General features: G+C 42.9%; 1 protein-coding gene across 3 annotated transcripts; it reads left to right on the forward strand.

Moving 5' to 3' along the window:
• Positions 1 to 1107: 1107 nt before the first annotated feature.
• Positions 1108 to 25545, forward strand: CHAF1B (chromatin assembly factor 1 subunit B). 3 transcript variants are annotated; one of them, XM_090060485.1, is made up of 14 exons: positions 1108 to 1205; positions 3633 to 3836; positions 7300 to 7432; positions 8252 to 8369; positions 10077 to 10180; positions 12032 to 12128; positions 13842 to 13926; positions 16791 to 16884; positions 17753 to 17822; positions 17915 to 18006; positions 19522 to 19684; positions 21586 to 22011; positions 23541 to 23635; positions 24184 to 25545. In XM_090060485.1, exons 1-14 carry the CDS (start codon positions 1134 to 1136, stop codon positions 24303 to 24305), a joined length of 1875 nt encoding a protein of 624 aa, XP_089916611.1. In that variant the 5' UTR covers positions 1108 to 1133; the 3' UTR covers positions 24306 to 25545. The 3 variants fall into 3 exon arrangements, with proteins under 3 accessions (XP_089916611.1, XP_089916617.1, XP_089916624.1); XM_090060491.1 differs by lacking the exon at positions 24184 to 25545 and adding an exon at positions 23864 to 24177; XM_090060498.1 differs by lacking the exon at positions 1108 to 1205 and having other exon boundaries at positions 3639 to 3836; positions 7404 to 7432.
• Positions 25546 to 26280: the final 735 nt, after the last annotated feature.

The following is a 26280-nucleotide window of genomic DNA, read 5'->3' on the forward strand; positions in this document are numbered from 1 at the left end:
AATATGGAAAAGGTTCTTACAGAAAACATGATCTTTGTTCTCCATGGCCACTGAGGGCAGTACAAGTGTTGACCAGCTTAATTTAGCAGCAAGCAACATTTTAAACATGTGGGGGCAGGGGAATCTACCAAAAGAGACTGGCAAGCTGAAACATGTTGCCTACAGAGGTTGTGCAGTCATTTTTTTGTGACATGATTATGTGGAAGTTTTTAACAGCAGGCTGATAAACATCTACGAGGGATAGTTAGCTATATTTGAACCTGACCCAAAGAATAGGAGGATGGACCACATCTCTTTAGGTTCATGGCAGTCCTACATTTCTATAATTTCTAAGTAAAATAATTTTTAAAAGCTCAATCTATTTTCCTCAAGAATACCGCACAAAGAAATAGGTGTATTGAAACCAAGAAGAAACATGGCCCTTTTCAGCCCAAGGTGCATTTTGTGAGATTTTAATGGTTTGAAACAGGAAACTGTAGAGGAAATAGTGCTGGGGTGGGGGACTGTGGCAGAAATGGAGCTGTGGTCCGAAAAGAGTCTATTTGAAACATGGCTGTTTTATGTTAAACATTTTGCAGGGCTCTGGTTTTGCGCAACCATTTGAGACCTTGCAGAACCCAACCCAGGTGGTATTTTGTAGTCGAAAATGCTTGTGAAAAATAAATGTGACTTCTCAGTATTTTAGGCCATTTTTCATTTAGGACACCCTGTTTCAGTGTGTAAACCCCTTCCCCCCCCCTTAAATAAATAAATAAAAAGGAATCTGGATTTTTTCTTTGTCCCAAGAGGTAGCTGGGAGAAATCAAATGTCAATTCATGGAATTTCCTTTTCTTTGGAAAGTTTCCATCAGAAACAATTTTATTCTAGTTATTATTATGATGATGATCGCAATTCTTAGGTCTTCTATATCATTATTTATTACGAATATAGGCATTATTTTATGTTCATTCGTATTTAATACTGAAAGCACGAGCAGTCGCGTCCTGTCACGGCATGCAGTCCGGAGTGGGCTGGGCCTTTTCTCCCCCATGGGTGCCGGGCAGAGCGAGACTCCCCCGGCAGGGGGCGCTACAGCTCCGCGCTCCCAATTGTGCGGCTCGGTCAGAACGACCGCCGAGCTCGGCCCCCGCGCATGCGCAGTGGTGCCGGCGCGCGCGGGAAACCCGAATCCGGCGGGTGCAGCGGAGCCCGGCGCGGCGCTCAGGTAGGGACGGGGGGAGCGCGGTGGGGGGTGGTTGGGGGGAACGGTTGCGCCGTGCGCACGGGGGCAGTGCTTCCCTCCACCCCCACCCCCCACACGCGGGAGCTGCACCGAACGCCCCCGGTGCAGGGCGTCGGCACATGCGTAGTGCCCGGCGGGGGGGCCCCCGGTCGTGCTGCGCCCCCCAACTGCCCCTCAGGGGATCCCCCCCCCCACACACAAACTTCACCCCTCTCCCGCTGCCCACTGTTGCCGAATGTTCAATAATTATCTTCTTGGTACCATAATGTCAACCCTAATTATCGTATTACAAGCTTTTGTAAGATGGGCCAGCAATAATAGTAACAGCATTCAAAATGTGCCATCATTTGTGAGGCAGCTGGTGGAGGCGAAAACCCAGGTAGTTCTCCAGCAGCTGTAACTGAGCTGTGGGTTCGCTCCCAGCACTTTCTTTAGCTCGAAAGAAAGACACGCTTCAACTTTGCCCCGGTTCTTACTCTCTGCCGGTTTGCAGTAAAGGCAAGAAGGAGACTTACTTGTATACTTTGTCAGCATAGGATCGTTTAGCAAATACCATCATTTCAAGCTTGCAATACAATCATGTCATATTTAAGACCTGCCAACAGCACTTGTGCAGGCAGCTTCAGCCCCAGCCCTGGAGCCACTGCTGCTGTGTAGCCAGGCTGGGGCCAGAGCGAGACCTGGGCTGGAGGCAGTGGGGAGCGCAGGTGGGGGCGCCAGCGGCTGTAACTCCAATGTAGGGATGGGATGTAAACTTCTTCGATTTAAAAGAATATCTGCATTTAGCTTATAGTTACAACAGTTAAATGATTATGACTGGGCTGCTGGCCCGCCAAGGCAAGGGATTTTGTGCAGCCTGTGACACGTCCCTCAGTGTTGCCCTGCTCAGGTGTAGGGGGCAGGCTGTGGTGTGTGTGGCCCAACCTGCTGCCCCCGGGTGCGCAGTGGGGCTGGAGCAGCAGTGCAGCCAGACTCTGTTTCCTGGTAGCCCAGCTTTTAGCTGCTGCAGATGCCAGCCCCACTGCCCAGTCACCCTGAACATCTGCCCTGCACCCAGCGCTGGGGTTGGGACTGCTGTGGGCAGGGCAAGCAGCCAGGCCGATGAAATGAGGCTGCTGGGAGCAGCATGGGCAGGTGGGGCAGGGCTGGGATCACAGTGTGTGGCAGTACCAGGACAAAGCCATGACCTGCTCCCCCTATAGCGGGCCCTGGTTCCATGGGCAAGCATGTGTAGGGAGCAGATCACAGCTCTGCCCTGGCCCCAAGCCCTGTGCTGTCACTGCCCTGCAATCCTGGGGCCTCCATGGAGACCAGCATGGGTAGGGCATGTGGCTGGGAATCGGATGGGGTGTGCGGGGCTGGCTCTGGGATCTTGAGGGAAACTCCAGTGGCAGCACGGAGCTGGGGTTGGAGTTGCCACTGCTGCCCTGCCTCACACCCCCTTCTCCCCACACACACATACTATTCCTGAATTTAAGGTTGTTTATAGGGAAGTCAGGCTGGAAGGGCACTCCAGAGGTCATCTAGTTCAGCCCCCAACCCTAGCCAGACCATCCTATGCAATTTGTAATCTAAACTCTACATACAACTTTTGTCATCCCTATCACAACACAGATCTTACACCCTAATCTGTCACAGATAAAGCAGGGGAACCACAGCAGCCAATGTCCTGCTTCTGTGAAACGTTGTCAGTATATGATCAAGAGATCCCAGGTAGAGTCCATGCCTCCTGCTACAAAGGAAGGCAAAACCCCCCCACAGTCCATACTAATCTGATCATGGGGTAAAATTCCTTCCTGACCCCAAATCTGGCAAGTGATCTCACCTTGAGCAGAGAGGCAAGACCCCCTAGCCAGGAACCTCTGGCTTTGATCACAGCAGGAGCATTGGCACATCTCAGTTACAATTCCCAGCCTTGTCTGTAGCCAGTGCCTCTGGGAAGGCTTATAAACACCCTGACATATGTAGCAGAAGAAGTGGGGGGAGGGGGAAAAGGGAGTGCAACCAGCAAAGCCCAGAAACATGGGAAATACCAAAGGTAGAACATAGGCATAGCACACCTGTATCATCTCTGGCCAGTGGCTGTCCTACCTCTTCTTGGACACCTTCAGTGATAGAGAGGCCACAACTTCCCTAGGCAGTCTATTCCGCTGCCTCACTGTTAAAACAGTGAAGAAGTTTTTCCAGATATCCAGTCTAAACATGCTTCACTGCAATTTCAAGCAATTGGTTTGTGTCTTCCTCTCTGCAGAAACGGAGAAAAATAACCCTGTCTTAGATTCAAGCCAATATGATACAATTAATCAGTTAATTCTAATTAAACTGTAGTTATATCAAACAGTTTTCTGTATGTCGCTCTCTGTTGTACTTTGCCAAACATTCTTCTCCTAAAGCCTCTGGTACTTGCAGGACGCTGCGTTGCTTGAACCACCTGTATCATCAGAAGCTGCAAAATCTCCCAGGCTTAACGTGTTTTATATAGCCAACATGAAGGTCATCACTTGTGAGATTGCATGGCATAACAAAGAGCCGGTGTACAGCTTGGACTTTCAACATGGGGCTGATGGGAAAATCAATCGGTTGGCCTCAGCAGGCGTGGACACTGCTGTTCGGGTGAGTTCCCAACCTTCATTGAGTTGATGTGTGTAGAACATCCTGTCATGGACCCTTACATCTGCTTGCAGATCTTGCAGATTTCACTTATAGATATCATTTTTCTACTCTGAGTCAAGTGAATGATAGACTGAGGGACTAAATGCTGTCAGTTTTGGGGGTGTTTTCTGGCTCTTGCCGCTTCCACATTTCAGCTAGACTTGAGTTAGGTTTTAAATTTGGCATTTTAAGTAACTGGAATATTGGTAGGTCCCCCCAGTGTGTACTGTGCACAGGAGGAGACCAGATTAATCAAATCCTAAAGACTTGGATTGACTTGTTCTTTTTGAACTGTTCTTATTTTCACCAAACTGCATCTGAAATGCAAATATCTGGTCTGTATTTATCTGAAGTTAAGCACTGTCTGGTTCTGAAAATTTGAATCATTTTGCCTTTATTCTGCTTTGTGAATGCAAAGGTTATGTGATAAAGCAGAGAGTTGTTTTGGTTTATTAGAGTTTGTCAGCATGTAATTAGTTTTATAACTGCACAGTCAATGCCAGGGCTGTCCAACTGGTGGCCTATAGGCTGTACACAGACCACGAGGGGTTAATTTGTAGCCCCTGGGCTCCCCCTCCCTCCTTCAGGTTCTGCTTCCTGCCCCTGCCCTGTGAGGCCCATTGCACCAGGTGCATAGCCACTAGCTGCTTAGAAGTTGGACAGCCCTGATCTATATTATAAACAGAGAGGCCCTCAGTTCCAATGGTAGGGATGTTGTGGCATTGTTTGTGGCATCTTTTATTAGACTGACTGTATAGCTAGGAGGGATCTTGGACAAGCTCTCAAGCACAAAGTGCCTTTTTCCAGATCGGCAAGTCCCTCTGCTTTACATCCTCATATAGGTATGACCCGAAGAAGAGCATTTTATGGTCCAAGGTCTCTTCCAACTATGAAGTACCCTTCTTCAGGTCCGCCCTATACGAGGATGTAAAGCAGAATGCAGGGCCGGCCTTAGGGGTGGGCGATCACCCAGAGTGCTGTGGTCAGGGAGGCACCACACATACGTGTGAGTAGCCCACGCTCACAGCAGCACTCTCCCCCCTGCCCTGCCCTTCTCCAGCTGATCCCCACTGCAGGCAGGAGGAGTAGTGCCTAGCCCAGGCCACACCCCACTTCCAGCTGCTGCCTAGGAGGAGTGCTGCCACCAATCTGGGTAGCAGCAGCGGTGCCTGCCTGCCTGGCACACCGTGCCACTCCACCTTTCCACCAAACTGGACCTCTACCTGCAGCAGTGCTTCTGACTTGCTTGAGGGATGGGGAGGCAGAGGCAGGGGGCACCAAAGTACAAGTTCAGCCAGGGCAGCATTTTCCCTAAGGCTGGCTCCATCAGAAACCCTCAGACCTGGAGAAGGGTACTTTTTTGTCTGAGATTTCTCCCAACTATATAGTTGGTCCAATAAAAGATACCACAAGAGGACCCTTGCCTCGCATACATTTCCTGAACCATTATCACAGCTACAAAAACACTCCAATCCTACTCTGGCATTTTTTGTAAGGTTTTATCCTTAACCAAAAGTTTTCTTCTCTTCACTGATGATTAGCCTTCTCGCCCAAAGGTGTATGCATTTCTGTGGTGCTGAATGTATTTGGATTGCTATCTTGCAAGCATAGGACGTAATATCTATCTGTATATTTACAGTATCAGTAGTTTGTAAATCTTCAGGTATTTGTTGAGCTGAAAGTTACTGATTTTTATTATTTACAAATTCTGTTGAATAGCGAAAGAAGTTGGCAAGCAATAATACCATTGTTCAAGAGTTTCATTTTTTTGTAATTTTGGACATCTTTGGTGTTTGGGTTGAGTTATAAATGGAAACTGACATTGAAATACCCTAGTGACCCGTTCTACTTCTGGTCGGTGGAAAACTGGACCCTCCCCATTCTTCCCCTGATTTAAACTTAGGGGTGTTCTTCATTCATAACTTAAACCTGTTCTCCCTGTCTTTCCTGGTCACACCTGTTTGTCTAAATCAGCTCAAATTTTTATAACTTCAGGGTACGCAGCAAAACTAAGTGTTAGGGGTGTACAGATAGAGATTTTTGGGGCCGATACTGGTAGCTGATTTTCAAGGAGGTGTATAGGCCTATACCAATCCGATTTCTGATATGTAGCTTGTAGGTCTGGTGTAGTGGAAGGGGAGGGGGGTGGGCAGATCAAGGTCCCTGCATTGAGAGAGAGAATGGGGGAGGGGCAGGGCACGGCACAGGACAGAGCCACAAGTGGATTGTGCAAGGGGGAGATGGGGGGGCATGTGCCCCCAGAATCTGCATGGGCAGGCTGCAGCTGTGGGCTAGGGTGGGCACAGGACAGAGGTGCAGCTCGGCACAGGAAGGGAGGCGGCGGACAGGTCATCCAGGAGGGCATGATGGGGGTGGGTCTGCCCGACTGGGAAGAGCTCAGCCCATCCTGCCCTGCGCAGATCCAGGGCCACATGCCGCTTCCCCTCCTTCACCCCCCATGCTGTCCTGTACAAGGAGCAGTGGCAGGAGCTGCCAGACAAGCACTGGATGAGCGTTGCGCAGCAGCGGGAGCCGCTCCCCTCCCTTCCCATGCACCCCCTGACAAGCTGTGCCTCCTTCTTACGTTGCCTTGGCACCAGCCCTGGCTGGGCAGCCCCGGCCCCAACCCTTCCCTCACCACAGGGGCCTTGATCTGCCCCCCCCCATGCTTCTCCCCCCTCCCCTTTTACCACAACAGACTTACCAGCTGAACGCAGCACTCCATGCTGTCAGGCTGTGCTCCTCACTGCCTATGTGTTGCATTGCAGTTGCGCACACACATGGGCATTTATTGGACAAATTATCGGCCACACCAGGCCGATATCTGATACTGAAAATTTGCTTTATATTGGTGCCGATCTGATATCGGACCAATGTATCGGTGCACCTCTACTCAGTGTTGTGTCTGGAGTTCTGGGATAGAGCATGACAGCTGATAGGTGTTTTGAGGTGTAGAAAGGTTGAGGGTATTAAGATGAATATATTCATTTTTTTTTGGTTGGTTAATTTGTGTTTTGTTAATGCTGCTAAATCTATTGATTGACTCATCCTATTATTTAAAGGCTCAGCAAGGGTTCACAGAGCCAGAGAACAGACATCTATGTACATTTTGAAAATGGGTATTTTTTTCATAACTTCCTAGAAGACTCAACAATATATTTGCTTAGACAGAAAGAATGCTGTCGGGATGCTAATCAGGAAATGAAAATAATAATTGTAGAATGAGAATTAGTAAGATGCCACCATGGCTTAGTTGTGGAAGTTTCAGATGAGGGTTTTGGGTTTTTTTTGTACCTGAAATGCTTACCCTCTCTGCTCAGTGTTTGATATTTAAGTATGCTACACAGAAAATATTACAGTTATTATAAGACTGAGTTGTCAAGTAAAGAAGGATATTTACTATCTGTGATACTTTTGTAACTAGATATGGAAAGTGGAAAAAGGACCAGATGGGAAAGCAATTGTGGAATTTTTGTCCAATCTAGCTCGTCATACCAAAGCTGTTAACGTTGTGCGTTTCTCTCCCAGTGGTGAAATCTTAGCATCCGGAGGCGATGGTGAGTAATATTATATAGAGGTGATGGTCAGTAATATTTTATATAAAAGAACAACATAAAGAAGTTTTATTTATACACGTGCACACACACACACACGCGCGTGCACCCCCCCCCCACCTGGAGTAAAAGTGAGCATGGAAATTTGGGAGACGTGAATGATTTTCCATCTTTGGACTTGTTTGGCACCTCCAAGCAGCACTGTGTCCAAGTGTCTTGTAAACCCCACAGAATTTATTCTCACAAGGGTTTTGTGAGAATAGAGAACTAATTTATCTACTTAACAGCTGTGAAAAAATTGTTATTCCTGTTTTGTACATGGGGAAATTGAGTGGCTTACCCAGGACCATATTGGGAGTCTGTGGCAGAGTTTAGCAATTGAACCCAGAGTTTCTGAGTCCCAGTCTGGTCTCCTAACGACCTTAGCAAAGGTTGTGGATAGTTCTGGGTTGTTTTTAATGCAAGTATGCAGTATTTTAAGGGAAAATTTTGAAAAGGCAGAGTAGTTAGGTATCTAACTCTACTTGAAAGTCACTTCTTTGGCAGTTGATGTAACTCCTGTTGGAATATTGGAAAAATCTCCGTAATCAAATTGTTTACTAAAAAAGAAGGAAATCAGCATACGTCACAAGTAGCTTATACTTCTATTTCCTGTCCCTACTGTAAAAAAGAGAATAGAAAAGAAGAAGAACATTCCCAGGTCCATCGCCTAAACAGTAGACAGTAGCTCTGGTTGATTTTCTATATTTTGTATAATAGCAGGATAAAACCTGCAAGAAGAAAGAACAATTTATTTGTGTTAAGTAATTTTTTTTCCCACAGATGCTGTGATATTATTATGGAAACTGAATGATAATAAAGAACCAGAACCAATAGTGTTTCAGGATGAAGACGAAGCTCAACTAAACAAAGAGAATTGGACAGTTATTAAAACATTAAGGTAACTTGGGCTTTTATCCCATGTTTCATCCTTCATCCCATGTTGCTATTTATCTGGAACAGCTTCTGCTTACCATATGCAGAATCTTTCCATTGTTCTTCAGAAATGTTGTGCTCCGTGATGCATTCCTTTCATGCTAACATCTGCTATTCTATACTGTACCAGCCCATGTCCTCCATCTTAGGGCAGAAGATCCAACATTTGCATGGCGCGGCTTTCATGTTCTGTAGCACTTTGCATTTGCACAGGGTCATTTTAAATAAATATACCTTTAATTACTGAATTTATACTAGAAATTTTAAGGAAAATTCAACAAAAAAGTGCAAATATGTATATGTTTCTTAAAAAGTTAATCCAGGTCAGAGTTCACAAAAAGGCTTTATCTTGATACACAGTTCATTTCAAACTATTAAATCCTTATTCAAAAATATGTATATTCATTTCAGTTTTGTAAGTTAACTATGAATGATAGTTTCAGTATACTTGTTAGTGGACAAGACATCAAACATGCTACTACTACTGTTACATTTGAAATTAAATTGCATCTTGTTTTCACTCCAAGTGAAAAAGACAACATCCAGTATTTGTTGTAGAATCTAAAGGCATTTTTACACGTACTGTGGGCACTTTAATTAGTAAGCTGCACCAGTTAAAAGCTCCCACGTGTCATGTGTATCAACATTGCTGTGCTGAAAAAATGGCAGCGGGGTGCTTTGAACTAAAGCTTATCAAACGTGTTTTATTTCAAAACGCACTGCTGCCACTTTTTCAGCTCAGAGATGTGCAGCAATTCTGATATACATGATGTGGAAGGCTGCTTGAGCACATCAATTTCCATGCTTCAGCAGACTTGATTAACTGAGCCTGTTCCGACACGTTGGATTTCCAGCACATTGCAGCAGGCTCCACGCATATGTGTAAGAGCCCAAAAGCTTATCCTGAAGTATAAATAGTCCTTCAAAAATTGCTTGTGCAATTACCTAAGAGACTGGACAGCTTCTGAAGCAAAGTAATTAGAATTAATATCTCTAATAAACTTACCATCTTAAAAAGTAAGTATAACAAATATTTATAATTTCAGTGGTCTCATTGTGTGACCATTTCACAAAATACTTCTAGTATTTCTCAACCTTTTTAAAGTCATTTTTAATGGTGATTGTACACACCTAGAATAGTCATCAGAAGATATTAGTTAAGATGTAGTGTAAACTTAAATTTTTACATTTTAGTTGACCTGCATAGTATGAAAACTTCTTATTTAACTCTTACCTGGTGGGGAAAGTTTTCAGGAATAGCAGTGCTTCTCACTTTTTAATTTTATCATTGCAGTTATACAGTTTTAGTTTTTACTTCTTTTATTGCTCTTATTATTGTACGTTATACAGAACCTAGGAATATTCATTTTCCAGCTCTTTAATCTTGCATTTGAAGTAATTTACGAATTCATTTATTTCCTTTGGAATATGTGCTGGTACTATGGTGAATTATTATGAAAAAAAATTTAATTTATTTTTAAAATTTTCTACTTTCCATATTTTAAATGTGACTGCTTTGTTTAAAAATAAAAAGGAGAGACTGGTTATTTCTTAAGTGGTAACTTTTTCTTGCATTTTTTTTTTTAATACTAAAAAACTAAATGTCCTTTTTGTTTATTCACAACTGTCCTTTATATAACTAATGATTGTCTTCCATTCTACTGGGTTCCAGAGGCCATTTAGAAGATGTTTATGATATTTGCTGGACCACTGATGGAAACTTCATGGCATCGGCATCAGTAGATAACACAGCTATAATGTGGGATGTCAATAAAGGTAACTGTTAAATTCAATTTTTTTCTTTCCTGAGGCTCCCTTATGGAGGTAAATAGTATCCCTTGGTGTTTAAGCAAAGTGAAGTGCTTTTTTTCTGTGGTAACATAATCCAGTTGCTTCTCCAACTTTTGAAGTTGGGATGGAAATGTCTCCATGAGCAAAACCTGGAGTGAGGGAGAGGGAACCCTTAAAAACACTTCATAGCCTTGGCCCTGCAAATATTCTCTGCACAAGTAATCCCTAAACTCAGTGACAGTCATGTTTGTAAGACTGGAGCTGAACGGCCTTGGTCTTGAGTTTATTGTAACAAGCTTGTTTAAGTGTAGTTGGATGTCCCTGAAGGTATATGCAACTATAGTCCTTCACAAATGTGATGGAACTAAGGCTGTCATGAGAATGAGTGCTGTTCTCATCTAAAAGACTGTCTTGTGAATTACATTGACAGTGCCCTTATTTCCTGAGGGTTGGTTATTTCATGTATAAAAATAGGATAAGGATTACTCCTTTGCCTATTGCTGGCATTCTTTCAGTAACCATCTTACAAGTGGTAAAATGCTTTGAGACCTAAAGAAGAAAGAATGTCTTTTGTTGGAGGATATCCTTGGCCACTTTTCATTCAGTTTAAATGAAGAAGCAATTAAATACGCCACTTCTATGGTAAGTGATGGGAGGAGGGTTGATCAGATTGTAGCTGTATTTATGTGTAGGTCAGAAGCAGCATACCAGGAGAACCAGTGAGAGAGAGAATCAGGGAACCACTGGAAGTGTGACCCTGAGAGTGCCACTGGAGCTTTCTAAGCAGAGTGGTTGTTGCTCAAAAGTGGGAGTAATAAAGCTCTCCTGCTGTTTGATCCTGCTTTGTTCAGGGAAACAAGATTTTTGCTTTTTTTTTTTATAGCTAAACATAATTGCACCAGAGAAATATCTGATGCATATAATCTATTTCAACACCTAACAGAAACAATCCAGATATCCCTAAATATTGACTAGCTACCTGAGATAAGATGAGTAGTAAGTGCCACCAGAGCTTGATCCTGGATTGTGCTGGGATCTCTGGCCCCCATCCAGCCTACCTGGAGATGAGCTCATTGGAACTGCTTGTGTTCATAAATGTTATGGCTGTGCTTAGCTGGGTCAAGACCAGCATGTTCAACGCCCTGCAACTGAGTGAAGGCTGATAGCTACATATTATTATGAGTAGTAAGACCTTCTTATTACATTGTAAGGCCGGGGTTACATGGGCCAGATCCAGCCTACAGGTGCGGGGCTTTGGCTGCAGGCACTTCCATGCCACTGCAGGCTCAAGCACCAGTTGTAGGCACTCTCCCCATGCTGCCACACAGACAAACATTGGTGGCAGCTGGGTCGTAGCACTTACCTAACTGAATGCCTCTGACCCAGCATGGGTCATTCCATCCCACAACCTTTTCCAGCTGTGGAATTAGCCTGTTGCCATCATCACCCAAGAGAAGGAGCCTGCCTCTTGTTTAAATTTTGACTCATGCTTTTGTGCTGCAGGTCTGTAGTTCAGTACCCAACATGATGACCATTCAAGACTCAAGAAAAAATCTGAAATGCATTCAAATTTAATGTCTTGTTACTTAATAAACAAAATAGGCATATTACAAAGCCTGAACCTTATTGTTCAACTAAGCAGAAGCCACAAAGGAGGGGGGGGAAAGCTTAAATGTGCATTTCAATCATCACTGTTAATTTGCTGTTAAAGCATTTATCAGTTCGAGTGTTTTTAAAAAAAAGCTATATTGCTGTATATTCTGGAATATTTGGCCTTGTTTTAATTCCTTTTTAAATAATTCTCTTCAGTCTTAGTATTTGGATTTGTATTTTCAGGGCAAAAAGTCTCAATTTTAAATGAACACAAAAGTTATGTACAAGGAATAACTTGGGATCCTCTTGGCCAGTACATTGCAACACTTAGCTGTGATAGGTGAGTTTTGGCTTAAGTGTTCTCTTACCATCCTACAACTAAATACTAATGTGGTTACCATGTGCAGTATCCTGTCTCTCTCAGGTCTATACTGTAATGTGTAAAAATGTTTAATTTTTAACAGTACTTTATCCTGTGCAAATGTAGACTGCATACTTAACAAAACGACCAGAACTGCTCTTCTGTCCCACAGTTAGGTGCCAGTGTGGTTACCAGGCATAGGGTCCTGTCCCACTCATAGCTGTACCACGTTGTCCATTGTTCAAAATTTTTAATGTTAACATGTTTTAACAAGATTTTAAATCTGTTCCATGCTAACTGAGATTAAGTCAACAAAGGGGTATTTAATTCCTTCTCTTCATAATCATTAGTATTAGAAGTAATTTTTAACTGCTTTCAGATTAATCCTTGAAAGAGAGTTGCAAAGGTGAGTTGAAAAATTATGCTCAATTTATTTCTGTGCAAACTGTCACCCAGAGTCTGAGTGTGATCAGAGATCTGAGGAAAAATGCCTTGCATTCAAAAGCTTGTTTAACTTTATCCCCAACTACGTAGTTGGTCCAATAAAAGATCTTTGCCTCACATAATTTCTTTGCCATCTTGGCTCCACCATCACCCTTATGCCACTCTAAATGTAGACATTTAAGTAAACTGCTACTTTTTTCCTCCATGAAATCAGCTGGCACTTCCTGGGTTGTCAAAGATATTGTAAGTGTGTACTTTGTCCCAATACAATGTATTCTCAAACCTCTTCCATGACCCTATGTTTGACAGCGTATGTTACAGAAGAGAAACAAACATGTTTAAGTCCAATAAAACATGTTTCTCTTCTGAATTCCCTTTGCAACCTGGTCAATAAGCAAACAAATCTGTAATGAACAAATTCAACTTTAATTTGTAGTTCAGCTTTGAAATTGTGTAGGGTATATATCTTATTCTTAATAGGCTTCACAGTTGGATAATAAACCTTATACTGCGTAGCTTCCTTTGCAAAGAAAATTGCTTTAACACACTGGAAAAATCACTCCTTGATTTGAGCTTTGGGGACAGATCTTATTGTGGCCTCAGAGAGAAGATGAATAAAAGGGCTGTTAAGTCGTAATGAATCTCATGTCTTCTAATATTCAGCCACGCCAAATAAACACAAAACCTTGGTGTTTCAGTAAAATAAAGTGACATTTGTCTTGAGACTTGAAAATTAGCACGCTTAATGAGGTGAATTAGGATGCTTCACATTTCCCTGCAGATTCAGAAAGACGGCCTTGCACAGGAGTTCATTCAGTTCATATTTATAAGCCTCCTACCACAAAGGGCTAGGAATCCATCTATTTTCCTCTGTAGAAGCTTCTATTCTTCAGGATGGAGCCACTGGGGAAAGGCCAGGAAGTTGCCTTGGTCCTATATGTTTCCATGAACCCTGATTTTTTTTCCTTAATTACACGTACACATGCTCCATAAATAAAGCTGCTCTTAATAAATCAAGGACTTTCAGTGACTTAGAGGGCATCAACAAATAACTACTGCTTTAGTGCTTTTTTTAATAGTAAGGTCTTTTGTCATGTGACAGTTTTGCGATGAGTTGAATCCTGAAAGGTTTGGATTGAAACAAGGGATCCAGGGAAGAATGTGCTGTAACTGTGTGGAAAAATCAAGGATAAGCTTGATGAGAAAGAAAAGATGTAGGTAGCAGGCATTATTCTCTGTTTTATGCAGGGTGATGCGAGTATACAACACACAGACCAGACGGGTAGCATTCAATGTTACCAAGATGCCGTCAGGAGCAGGAGCTGAAGGAGAGGTAAATTATTCTAACACTAACATTGTCAGGCAACACTTTGTATGTTGTTTTACAAATGCTGCACTCTTGAAAAGTGAAACTCTGGCATTGATGGCAGGAAAATATCCAGTTTTAGAGATAATTTACTCGTACGTTGGACACTTTTTTGTATTTGTGTGAATGGAGGTACTCTTAGTTATTAGCAGGGATCCTGGTTTTCTCTGATTTAAAAATGGCAAATTCTCTTTTTTTAAAAAAACCCAAAATCCATGATAAAAATTAAAGGCTCCCCATAGCTGCCCCCCTCCCCCCCCCCCCCAGCATGGCTGGTGCCCCTCACTTTCCCCCACAGCCTCAACAGCCCTCCTGATGCCCCTCATAGCAGACCCACAGACATACAGACACTGACACCCACCCCAGCAGGTAAGTGTGTGTGGGGGAGAGGGGGAAAGTGCTGGGGAGGTAGATCAAGAAGGGGCAGAACATGCCCCTGTGCCCACTCCCTGGAGCAGTGCCACTCTGCAGGCCTCACACGCCTGATGGGGTTTGCACACAGTGGCCATCACTGCAACTCTGCCATTGCACCCTGCGCTACCATCCCACAGTTACCTGCATGGGTGCTGCTGGCCCTAGGCGGCACACCACATCCAGGTGAGGGCAGGGGTGCAGGGCCAGAAGGTGAGGGCAGGGGTGCCCCTCTGCAGAGGGCTTTGAGGGCAAGTGATGTGCGACACAGCGTGGTGGTCCCTGCCATGTGCAGGCTGCACACATGCTGCCTGGCTGGCTGCCCAGGGGAGGTAGAGGCTCACATGCGGCCAGCTGCACCGCTCCGTGGCTGGCTCTGCAGCAGTGGCGAGGAATGGGGATGTGGGGGACTCACATGCAGCAGCTGCTGCCACTTATCTGTGGGGCCTTGCCAGCAGTGACAAGTGCTGTGTACAGAACCTCCCCATGACACCGTGGAACCATGCCCAGAGCTGTGCAGCCAGGCGCAGGACAGCAGTGGCAGTGGTGGCAGCCAGGCAGCATGGAGTCATCCCCACCACCATCCTGTGCTGCATGGCAGCCACCACACTGCTGCCCTGCACCTGGTTGCACAGCTCCAAGGCAGCACGGGGAGGTTTTGTATGCAGCGGCCCTCACCGCTGGCAAAACCCCACAGGTAAGCAGCAGTGGCTGCTATGTGCCAGCGGTGAAGGCCGCTGCGTACAAACCCCCTGCACCACTGCAGAGCTGTGCTTGAGCTGGGTGCAGGGCGGCAGCGGCAGTGTAGTGCGCACCGTGTGGCACAGGATGGTGGTGGGGATGGCTGTGTGCTGCCTGGCCACTGCCGCCCTGCGCCCAGCTGCACAGCTATGGGCACGTCTCCATGGTGGCGCGGGAAGGTTCTGTACGCAGTGGTTGTCACCGCTGGCGCAGCCCTATAGGTAACGAGACAGCCACCACCCTTCACTGCTGCTGCAGAGCCAGCCACAGAACTGGGCAACTGGCCACGTGAGCCCCCCCCGTCCCCTGGGTAGCCGGCTGGGCGGCATGTGTGCACCCTGCATATGGTGGGCACCATCACACTGCACCCCACATCACTTGTCTGCAAAGCCCCCCATAGAGGGGTACCCTTGCCCTCACCCCCTGGCCCTGCACCTAGCTGCAGTGTGCTGCCTGGGGCTGACAACATCCCTGCTCCCTCAGCCCCCTTCCCCAGCCCTGCCCCACAACCCCCAAACCCCATTTACTTCCAGGGGCGAAGGGCGAGCCTGAGCCTGAGCCCAGCCTTGGCTGACTCAGAGGCTCAGGCCCTACCCTTCCCCTTCTCCCCCACCCACTCCAGGTAGGTCTGGGGCTTTCCCGCCCTTTCTGCAATCAGCTCTTGCAGGCTGGAGCTGTGTGAACCTGCAAGAGCTCTTTGCAAAAGCGGAGAATCTATGGATTTCTCTGCTAAAAAGGGAAATGGGCATTTTCTCTGATTTTAAAAACAAGGAATCCATGATTTTCTCCTTTTTTTTTTTTTTCTTTCTCCCCCCACCGTGGAAAATGGAAAACCCGGATCCCTGTTTATTAGTCGAAGTGGCTGTCACAAAGAATGTTGACTTGTAAAAAATATCTCTTGCAATATCTCAGCCTAAAGTAATCATGTTTAATATCATTGGTAATAAATTAAAGGACAGAGAAACAAAATAGTCCGTGCAGTGAATTTTAAATGATATCTGTGCAATAATCAAGTTATAGTGACTAAGTATTATAATATTGCATGAATACTTTTATAACTAAATCAGTAGCTTAGAATATACTTTTCTAGAGAATAAAGTCTTTCAAGAGAAATATTAGGGAAAAATAAGTTCTAAGATGCTGTCCCTTGGAGGCGCATCTTTAAATTTATAGTACTAGAGGTAAGGCAAGATACTCTAAGGGGTAATTTTTTAGACTAACCTATAAATATCTTTTCCCTGTGTGTTTGGTTTTTTTTGTTTTACTGAATTTTGTTTTTCATTTCTAATGTTAAATCACCTTTTTTGTGGTGTTTGCTTGTTTGAACCATGATAGCTGAGCACTAGCACTACTCTGTACCTAAGTATCTTCATCTTCTTAGTGACTGTTTTATTTTAAATATCTATAGTAACGAAAAGGGAAGGAGAGGAATAGTCTAGTCTAAATGAGACTCTTGTTGATATTAATAAACATGTGAACAGAGGGACTATGATTAGCTATAGAGAACTTAAAGCATATATAGGAACTTATAGTATCATTTTGTTGTTGAGAGAAACGTCAAACATTTCATCTGTTAGGTAAAAAAGATCAATTAAGATGACTTTTCTAAGACATAGTTAATTACCAGCATAATAAGATTTTTTTCACATTGCATCTGAAATACTTTTTAAATGTTACAGATGAGAAGCTTTAGAATGTTTCATGATGACAGCATGAAATCATTCTTCCGCAGGCTTAGTTTCACTCCTGATGGCTCCTTGCTACTTACTCCAGGTACGTGAAAGCAGGTACTGTGCGCATGGGGCAGCCCATAGGGCTTCTTCCTCACCTAGGAAATGTCTAACAGTTTCTGATGCTTTGGAGAATACTGCTGTGAATATGGCCAGCAGTTTTTTGTTCTGGTGACATGCTGGTGGTGATGATTTAGCCTGGGGTTTCCTCTGACACTAAATTCAGCATACTTTGTGTCAATAAAAATTTTCACTTAGTCTGATGTTTGTATGCTGATCTGAAAGTTCACTGAGACCACTTTCCAAACAGTTTGGCTGAGTTCAATCAAAGGAAAGCTTTACAGTATTTGTTCGGTGTATTGTTCTTGCATGATGAAACAAGAAAACAAGGAGACATATTAATGTATTCTATTTATTGGCTGAGAAGCTCCCACCATCAAGCCTGCAGATTGTGAGAATTTCTCTCATGTCATATTAAAATCTACTTGCAGCTTCCATGAAACACCTGGTATATTAACAGAGCTGCACTGTTTAAAAAAAAAAATCAGAAATAAGTAGTTACTCTTGACTTTTATTCTGAGTGGGGGTTTTGGTATGTCCTTGTTCTTAAAAGCATTCTGCACTATTAGTTAGAATAACACTACAAGAAGGGTTTTCCAGTATAGGCATTCCCAGTGCAGATGTATGGAAACATCAAAAAGAAGCCTGTGTTAAGGAAGTACATAAAGGAAACAAAAATAGTATTAAAGAAATATATGCAATACCTTTTCAAGTTGTTTTCAGATCACAAAAATCTGGCCTGCTGACACAAGGCTACTTCTTGGAAAATAAAATGTTTCTGAATGTATGCTGTCTGTTCAGTACCTTTTTGAATTGATGAGTAATGGTTTAATTGTTTTGTGTTTTCTCAGCTGGATGTGTTGAATCAGGAGAAAATGTGACAAACACTACGTATGTTTTTTCCAGAAACAATCTTAAAAGGTAGGGTTTAATAAAAACCTATTTCTTCATTATCATTACAAAAAATAATAATTTTTAATGCCATTTTTAAAAATATTTCTTATTCCTAATAGGCCCATGGCTCACCTGCCCTGTCCTGGCAAAGCAACACTAGCTGTTCGTTGCTGCCCAATCTACTTTGAATTGAGAACTGCACTTCCTAAAGGTACTGTAAATCCTTCAGGGAACATTTTTTTACAGCAAATGTATTAAAAGGTAAACTTGAGTATAATGTTGCAGGTCATACTATTTTATGTCCTACCTTTGTAACATTCCTTCAAGAAAGCTTCTAAGTTGTGGTATAACCCTGTTTGCTGATTCTAAGAACTTTAATTCACTTTAAGTGCCTTTTTAAGTGGCTTTTGGTGTAGTGGCTGAATGCTCTTAGTTGGCCTCTGAGGCTACAGAAAAAATATTTAGCATTTTTCTCCAACTTTTAAACTGATTGGTGTGAATAAATGTAAGTAATTTGGCTTAGCATTAAAGAACCACCTAGTAAAATATTTTTTTTTTTTTAGTCTTGGTTTCCCACCTCCTGGAGCCACCCCAAAATTGCCATCATTTGTCACAGGTTTGTGATGTTTATTCAGGGGAAGCCAAGACTGAAGTAGCACTAGGCTTGTTGATTAGAACTGGATCATGCTGGCATAACTGTGATGGGGATGACTGAGCATACTGTGCAGAAGTGGATGGATGCAGGAAGTAAAATCTTGCTCATATTCAAGTTAATGGACTCAGGATTTTACCTAGGACTTCTAATGAGACTGTTCAGTCTTGCTTAAAAGGCATAAGTTTCCTCATTTCTAATTATCTAGCTCAGCTTAGAGTGTCCATTACTGAATTGTTTAAAAGCGTGTACCATTTTTTCTCACAGTCTTCAGAGGCAGTGTTCTCTTTTGGAGAATGAGATCTTCTCCATAAATTGTCAGTCACTCTTTATTGGGCATATATTGTTACTCCTAGGGCAAAATTTACAGCATCGAATGCCTAAAGTGAAAAAATGAGGCCATTAATTTAAAAGGGGAGCTTCTGTAACCAACACAGAAGTGACTGGGAGTTCTATATTTTATCACTGCTGAAGAGGCCACCGGGTGCTTAATTTCAAGGATTTGGAAAACTTTACTAGAGTGGTACTCTTTTTCTTTTTCACTAATCATATAAGGAGCAAACTCTGAGTATGAAAAACTAGCCAATAGTTGAACATGAAAATTATACAAAAAAACATAAATTAATCACCTTGAGTGGATTATATAGCAACTGTGTATTTTTATAAATTTGGCATGACTAATTAAAGTAAGTTTTGAGATTTGTTCACACTTGAAGTAATAATGGGGAAAAAAGTTTAAAGGAAGTTTAACTACAGGGCTTTGATTTGCACTTGTAATTTTAAAAAACCCTAAAAAAACAAATAAACCAAAAACCTCTCCCAACCATTTATCTTGTAAGGTGAGACAAAATAAGAGAAACTTAAGTGTAGTTTTTCCAGAAACTCATGAGAGCCTGAAAATGGTGGTTTATAATGAAAATGTCACCTTTTTAACCACAGTATAGTTACTGATTCACTCTAAGGATAAAAATTATGTTCAGACTCAGGGTAGCTATGTCAATTTAAGCAGTATCATTTAAGTGAGGCAGTGGCCTGTATGAGACTTTTCCCAATGGTGTTTTCTTTGTGTTCTAGATGAAGTCAGTCAGAAGTCGGTTCCTAGTCTAATAAATTTTCCTTATCGGTTGGTATTTGCTGTTGCTTCAGAAGATTCTGTGCTTTTATATGATACGCAGCAGTCCTTTCCATTTGGTTATGTGTCTAACGTACATTACCATACCCTGAGTGACATTTCATGGTAGGTGACCGACAGATTTGTTGTGTTTGGGTAGATTGTTGTCCTTAGCCCATTTGAAGCCTTAAGGTTGCTCATGCTTCCTCCTTTTATGTCAGTTTGTTTTATGTAATCTACGGTACTTAAGTAATTGTCATTATCATGTTTTTTGGTGCCTTTCATTCTTTTTAAATAATTTATCCCAGGAGCTATGGAAGTGTGTTTTTATATGCTTTACAAATGGGGAACAGAGGCACAGAGAGACTGCAGGCTACACCTACAAAGGGGCTTGGGTGTTGGAGTGCCTCAAGACAGAAGGGGCAGTAACAACTCCTCTAGCTCTGTTTTTGCATAGAGCGCATTCTGTTGATACTCTTTGAACTTGTTCTTTTGGATCTGGCTTCTTGGGGTAGATCAGCAGAAGAAAACATAGTTGGAGGATCTTGATCTGGATGCTTGATCTGGATAACCAATTGTTCAGTCCAGACAGGAGGGAGGCAGCCTTGCTTGTGCACAGAATCAGAACCTTAGCTCTCTAGTGAATTTCACTGGTGGAGCTTTGGTTCATATAGGATTATCTGGGAGGAGGAGGGGTGTTAGAGAATCACTGTCCTAAACTTAGGCATCTAAATTCTGCCAAAGGTCTACTTGAGGTGCTTGGTTGTCTTGTGCATCTGGATCTAAGTGAAGGCTGTCCAACTTCCAGGCAGCTGGGGGCCATATTTGAGGCAGGCCACTATACTAAAGGCTGCACAAGATGTGGGCCATAGACCAAGAGCTGCTTTTTGTTCACTGTGTGGACAGTTGCACCCTTCCCCACCCCCGGATCTGTCCTGCCACATGGGCCCCTCCTTATTATGCACACAGTGCAGTGCAGACAGCTCCCCTTCATCCCTCAGCATGCAAAGTACCCCTCTCTCCCTGCCACTTTCTCACCTGCAGTGCAGTCAGCCTGGCTACACAAATAGCTTAGCCTCCCATCTTGCATGCAGCATAGGTACCCTGAGCCTCCCACTTAGGTACCTGAGACCTCTCCTGCTGTGCTGTCCCATCGCCAGTAGCGGGGGCAAGAAGTAGAAATTAAAGGAAGGTGGGAGAGCCCAAACAACCCCAGCTGCAGTGGCAGGAGCACCAGTGGGCAGGGGAGGGGTGGGGCAGTGGTTGCTGACATCCCAGACTTTGTTCCCCAGTCATGGGACCTTCCTTCCTCCCCTGAGCCTCTATTGCAGTGCTCAGGTCTGGCAAGCACTGCACATTGCCTGGCAGACGCTGTGCCCCTCATTGCAATCTCTATTGCTGGTGCTCCCTGCCATGCACACTCAGCCCCTACATTTGAACGGCATGGGAGGAAAGCCCCATGCACTGGAGCTGGCTGCCTTCCCCGCCAGGGCTGAACAGCATGGGAGGGTAGCCCCAGGTGCCTTCCCCTGGGGGGTGGGAAAGGCAGCTGGCTCCAGCACCTGGGGGCTTCCCTCCTGGTGCAAGTGCAGGGACTGAGCATGTGTGGTGGGGAACACCAGTAATAGAGACTGCCCGGAGGAGGCTGCGTCCCTTGCCGCAATGTGCAGCTCTGGCTAGAGCTGCATGCCTCTGGGCACCAGTGCCAGCACTGAGCGCTCCCACCTGCTGCTGCTGTGCCATGGGCAAAGTGTGGGGGTCCTAGCACTCTCCCTCAGACCCTGCAAATGCCATGCACATACACCCTGCCCCCATAACCACCCAACATACCTTATGCCACCCACACACACAGCCACACACCCTGGCAGATAAGATTTTTTGTTTTTTAAATTAGCTGACATAGAGCTGATAGCAGATTTATTTAAATTTCTGTATTTAGTTGGAGGGAGGCAGTTTGTGGTTTTGGCAGAGAACGTTACTCTGGGGAGCGTAGTCAGTTTCTCATCTTTCCTCCCATGAAAAAACAGGTCCAGCGATGGATCTTTTCTGGCTATTTCTTCCACGGATGGGTATTGCTCTTTTGTTACATTTGAGAAGGGTGAACTTGGAGTGCCATTGAAGGAAAAGCCAGTGCTAACTGTCAAGACCCCTACTGTAGCAGAAAAGAAAGTGAAGAAAAGTCAGTCACATAAGGTGGTCTCCCCAGGCTCTCGCCCAGCAGATGGAACTCCTCCAAGCAGAATTGAAGACCTAAGCACTCCCACTCTCCAGCCAAAAATACCAACAGCAGTAGCAACTAGCAAGGACTCTCCTTCAACACCTGTTGGCATAAAAAATATTCCAGCTTTGTCAGAAGAGAGGAAACCTATACAGGCAGCCAGCCAGAGTGCTAAAGTAAACCAGCCAAGAAGGATTACTCTAAATACCTTAGAAGCATGGAGTAAGACACCAAGGTAAGACTTTAATTGTCATTTCAGTTATAAATATGAAGACCAGCACAAGATGTATTATTGCTATTTCTAATATGTTGAAGTTGAGAACTACATTTTGTGTCCTGGTTGTGGCTTTTGTGACAGTTTCACCTTCCAGTTGTTCTCCAGCTGAAAGCTCAACACAACTCCCAGATCTGACTTCATGAGTTGCTATCCAAACTGGTAGGCAGTAGTAAAGTTTAAATTCTGCCTTATTCCTTGGTGCATTTATTTACAACAGATTTCTATCTCTGTCACAGTTCTTGTATTTAAAGGTGTAATCTGGTAGAACTTCATGCCTGTCTTTTTTTTAAGTTAATAAGAGGCTACATTGGAATGTAGTCACACAATAAATGTGTGACTTCACTCAGGACGTGTTTTCTGCATAGTATATTTAAATATACCATGTAAGTCACTAATAGTAAGTTATTTAAAGAGTTTGTTAGATGAGCATATAAAGCTTCATTTGAAATTATTCTCTAGGATTAATACAGGTTTCCTTCACTTTGTGCTGCACATGCATTCCCAAGAAACGGTGCATAACTTCTAATTTGCATAAAAGGAACCCACTTTACAATGCAACAAATAGGGATACATTCCAAGAACTTGACTGTACTGACCCCCAACCCTTTTCTTCCACTTTTACAAGACAATTTTCGTACTCACCAAAATCAGACAGTACACACAAGCACAAGGCACAATCATAATGGGGATGGCTTCTACAGAAACACGTGTCAGACAACAAGCGAGGAGCACAGATCCACGCAGGAGACTATATATTGGTGCACATCACTTCTATAATGCATTGCACAGAGCAGCTGACTGCGGGCTTCCACCACACCAATCACATAAGAGTGAATTCGCACATACAGAACCTGCATAAAGCTAGGAAAACCTGTACACAAATCTGGAAAGAATATTTACTATAAGGATGAGATTTTTGCAAATGTACTTTTCAAAATTCTAGGGGGAGATTTTTCTCTAAATATACTGGGATAATTTATAAACTGCTGTTAGCATTAACATGATCTCAATTATCCCAATACCGTCATTTCATAAGAGCAATATATAGGCATTTTGCAAGACTAAAGCATAATCAGATGTTCAGTTGCATCGTTTTGTCGTTCTGCCCCATTTGTACTGTTTCTTTTTTTTGTGAGACATCTAATAGATTTAAGAGAAGAAAAATGCAAACACTAAGATTACAGAGGAAGTGTGCGTTTAAGTAAAGGATCCTTCATTTTCTTGAACTATCAATTATTTGTTTATACTAATCCAGGGGAAAGGGTGTCTAATAAGTCTTAAAATGCTTTTATTTATAAGCATTATATTTTCTGTTCTATATATCCCTATGCCATTCATGACCAGAGAAGAAGCATATGTGAAGTAAATGTATATCACTGTAGGTAATTGCAATTGTACAGTACATTTCAAAGAAGACTGTGGGGAAAATGAGGTACCTAAAAGCACTGGAAGCAGATATCTCTTTCTTTCCCACCCCTCTTCTCTAGGAGAATAAACTTGATTCCTGTGAGGACAGATGCACCAAACTCAACTGCCACAAATCTAGCCCCCACACCTTCCTCTTCAGGAGTAGTTCAGCATGGTAAGTAACCTTCTGGTTGTAACATAGTAAATAAGGGTTCTTCCTACTCGGCCCTTTCTTTCCAGAGGTCATTTATGTATTGTTATGGATTGTTGTCTGATTTCATAAGTATGACAATTTTAGTTCAGGCACAAATACAAAAAATAGTGGCAAATTAAAGAACTTGAACTTCTAGTGCACAGATTTGGAAATTGCTACTATTCAGTGGTGCTTTTGTATTTTGTACAGGTGAGTAGCATGCGGGTGCCTATATCACAAAGTAATCTCTCTACAGTTGATACCAAGTGGCACCTGGCCCAGCAATCTCAGCATTGTAGAATGAATTGGCATGCAGGTTGTCCTCTCCAGATCACTACTTCACTACTGGTTGGTTTTATGGGAGGCAGCTTCCACCACTGCATCTGTGGCATGCTTCTGGTACAGATGAAGAACTTGTATCTACAACTACCAACCTAGAATCTTTCACGAGTACTAAATTCACTTGTAAACTCAGCGTAATAAATGTGAAGTCCAGCCAAGCATGGTTTTCATGTTTCTCAATATTTCAGAGCCACCATCACCACCTGATGATCCTGTGCACAATCCTCCAGCCTCTAAACGTCCTAGAACTGAAGAAACACCTGTCTGTGTACCTATTGAGGACCAAACCACCTGTACTTCAAACAACTAAAGACCAAACTTTCAATAAACTCACTCTGAGTTCAGTTCAGACAGAATAGCAAATATATTGCCTTCCTTCATAGGATGGCTCCTTGGCAGCTGCTTATAAGTAGGAATGGTACTGGGCATGCAGAGCTGTGAAAGAAGATATCTGCAGAAGAAAAGACTGATTTTTCTACAGAAGCATTGCTTTGCAGTGAGGGAAGTAGCTGGAACACAGCTTTTAACTGTCTCACCCTTTTGAAGAAAGTTTTCTTAATCAAGAAATGTCAGTTGTATGATAAAACATAATGTTTTCAGATGATACATTTATAGTAATCTCCTATGACAACTGAAGGATCTCCTCTATAATCACCGTATTGATATTTTTAAGCTATTAAGTCTTCCAGCAGGTCTGTTTGGCAAAGAGGGATTTCTAAGGACTTGTCTGTCTTTATAGTGATTTTTTTTTATGTGGTTAACAGCTGGTTCATGTATATATCTGACTTCTAGGTGCCATTTTAAATTTAGCAGTTTGTAGTATAATTCATGCCTTCCAACTTTCATTCTATATAAGTAGTTAATGCTTACATGCTCTGCATGTATCAGTGATACTGAACTGTATTTTTAACTCTGCAGTAGAAGTTACAAACTTATAATGAGAAGGAATGGGGAATTGAACAGAAACATTCTAAAGATCAGTTGTGGGCATTAAGCAACAGAAACAGATTTCTTAATTTTTAGGTTAGGTTTGGTTTGGTTTTTTGTTCAAAAAATAAGAGTAGGCATGAAGTTTTCCAGGGCATCAAAGAAAAATACCTCTTTTGCTATTTTTTATCTTAGAGCCTGTTCTGTTGGCCAATAAAACACAAAACCAGTGTACATTTATCTTTGTTTATGGTTGTTTATTTTAGCACTTAATACCTGTTGCGTAGCTCAACAGTATAACTTTGGGTTTGAAAACAAATGAAATCAAAATTCAAATTGTTTGAAAGCTACGTTTTAATTGTTATGTTTTCTACATTCAGCTGTGGTGGAGGATTGAAGAGGTGGGAGCCTTTTGAGTAATGTCCATGAGCTAGTAAAAAGAAAAATAAGATAATGGTTAAAATACATGAAAAATTCTTTTAATTGACTTTGACATAAAAAAAGAGCTTAAAGTGCTATTTATCCCTTGTGATTAAGCTTATACTTTTAACATTTGAAGTGTTGAGGCACGTAGTGGAAAAAAAATGTTCCAATTTCACATTAAAGCTTTTCTACATACGGTTTTCCATGGCTCTGGTTGTTTCACTGTAAAATGATTTGTTTTTAAAATAAGCAATTTTACTTTATCCTTTTTCATAACTTTCTGAGAAATTGAACTAACACAGCAAAAGTAAAGTCCATGTAAAAATACTTAAGAAATGGTTCATAAAACGGTGTTCGTAAGGAAGAAATTTTACTTAAATGCTTGTCAGCAAGACTTAATGTTAAACAGATGCTAAGAATTCTTTGCTACAAACATTTCTATTGTAGCATGATACATACAGGAAGTTACAAAAATATTGATTACATCACTGCTCTAAAGGCTAGATTCAGGAAAAGACTAAAGTGCCTACATGTTAAGCACTTTTTATGTGCCTGGCCCTGAACCCCAGAAGCAGATGCCTGGGCTCCCTGTACACAGCATGAGTGGAGTTGGGCACCACACTATGCAGAGGTGATTAGCAGTGTTAGTGTGAAGTCAGGTAGAAGGCTGGGCACGGTGGCACTTTAAAGACCGGTTCAGAGAGTCATTAGTCTTCATAGGCAGCTATCTATTTCATCGGATGCTGTGCACAGTGAGCCAGTTACAGACAGGTGTGTCTAAACTTCTGCCCTGTTTCTAGTGCTTAAACCAAGGGTGTCAAATTTATCCTGTGGCCCAGATGAGGGGCACAGGGCTAGTCTGTGGGCTGGCCCCATGTACTGCTTGCAGTATGTACTAGGGCTGTGCGAAGCTTTGGTTGCAGATTTGATTCAGA

This window comes from Crocodylus siamensis, chromosome 1 (genome assembly GCF_052110815.1).
Source record: "Crocodylus siamensis isolate JL-2025a chromosome 1, ASM5211081v1, whole genome shotgun sequence".
NCBI lineage: Eukaryota > Metazoa > Chordata > Crocodylia > Crocodylidae > Crocodylus > Crocodylus siamensis.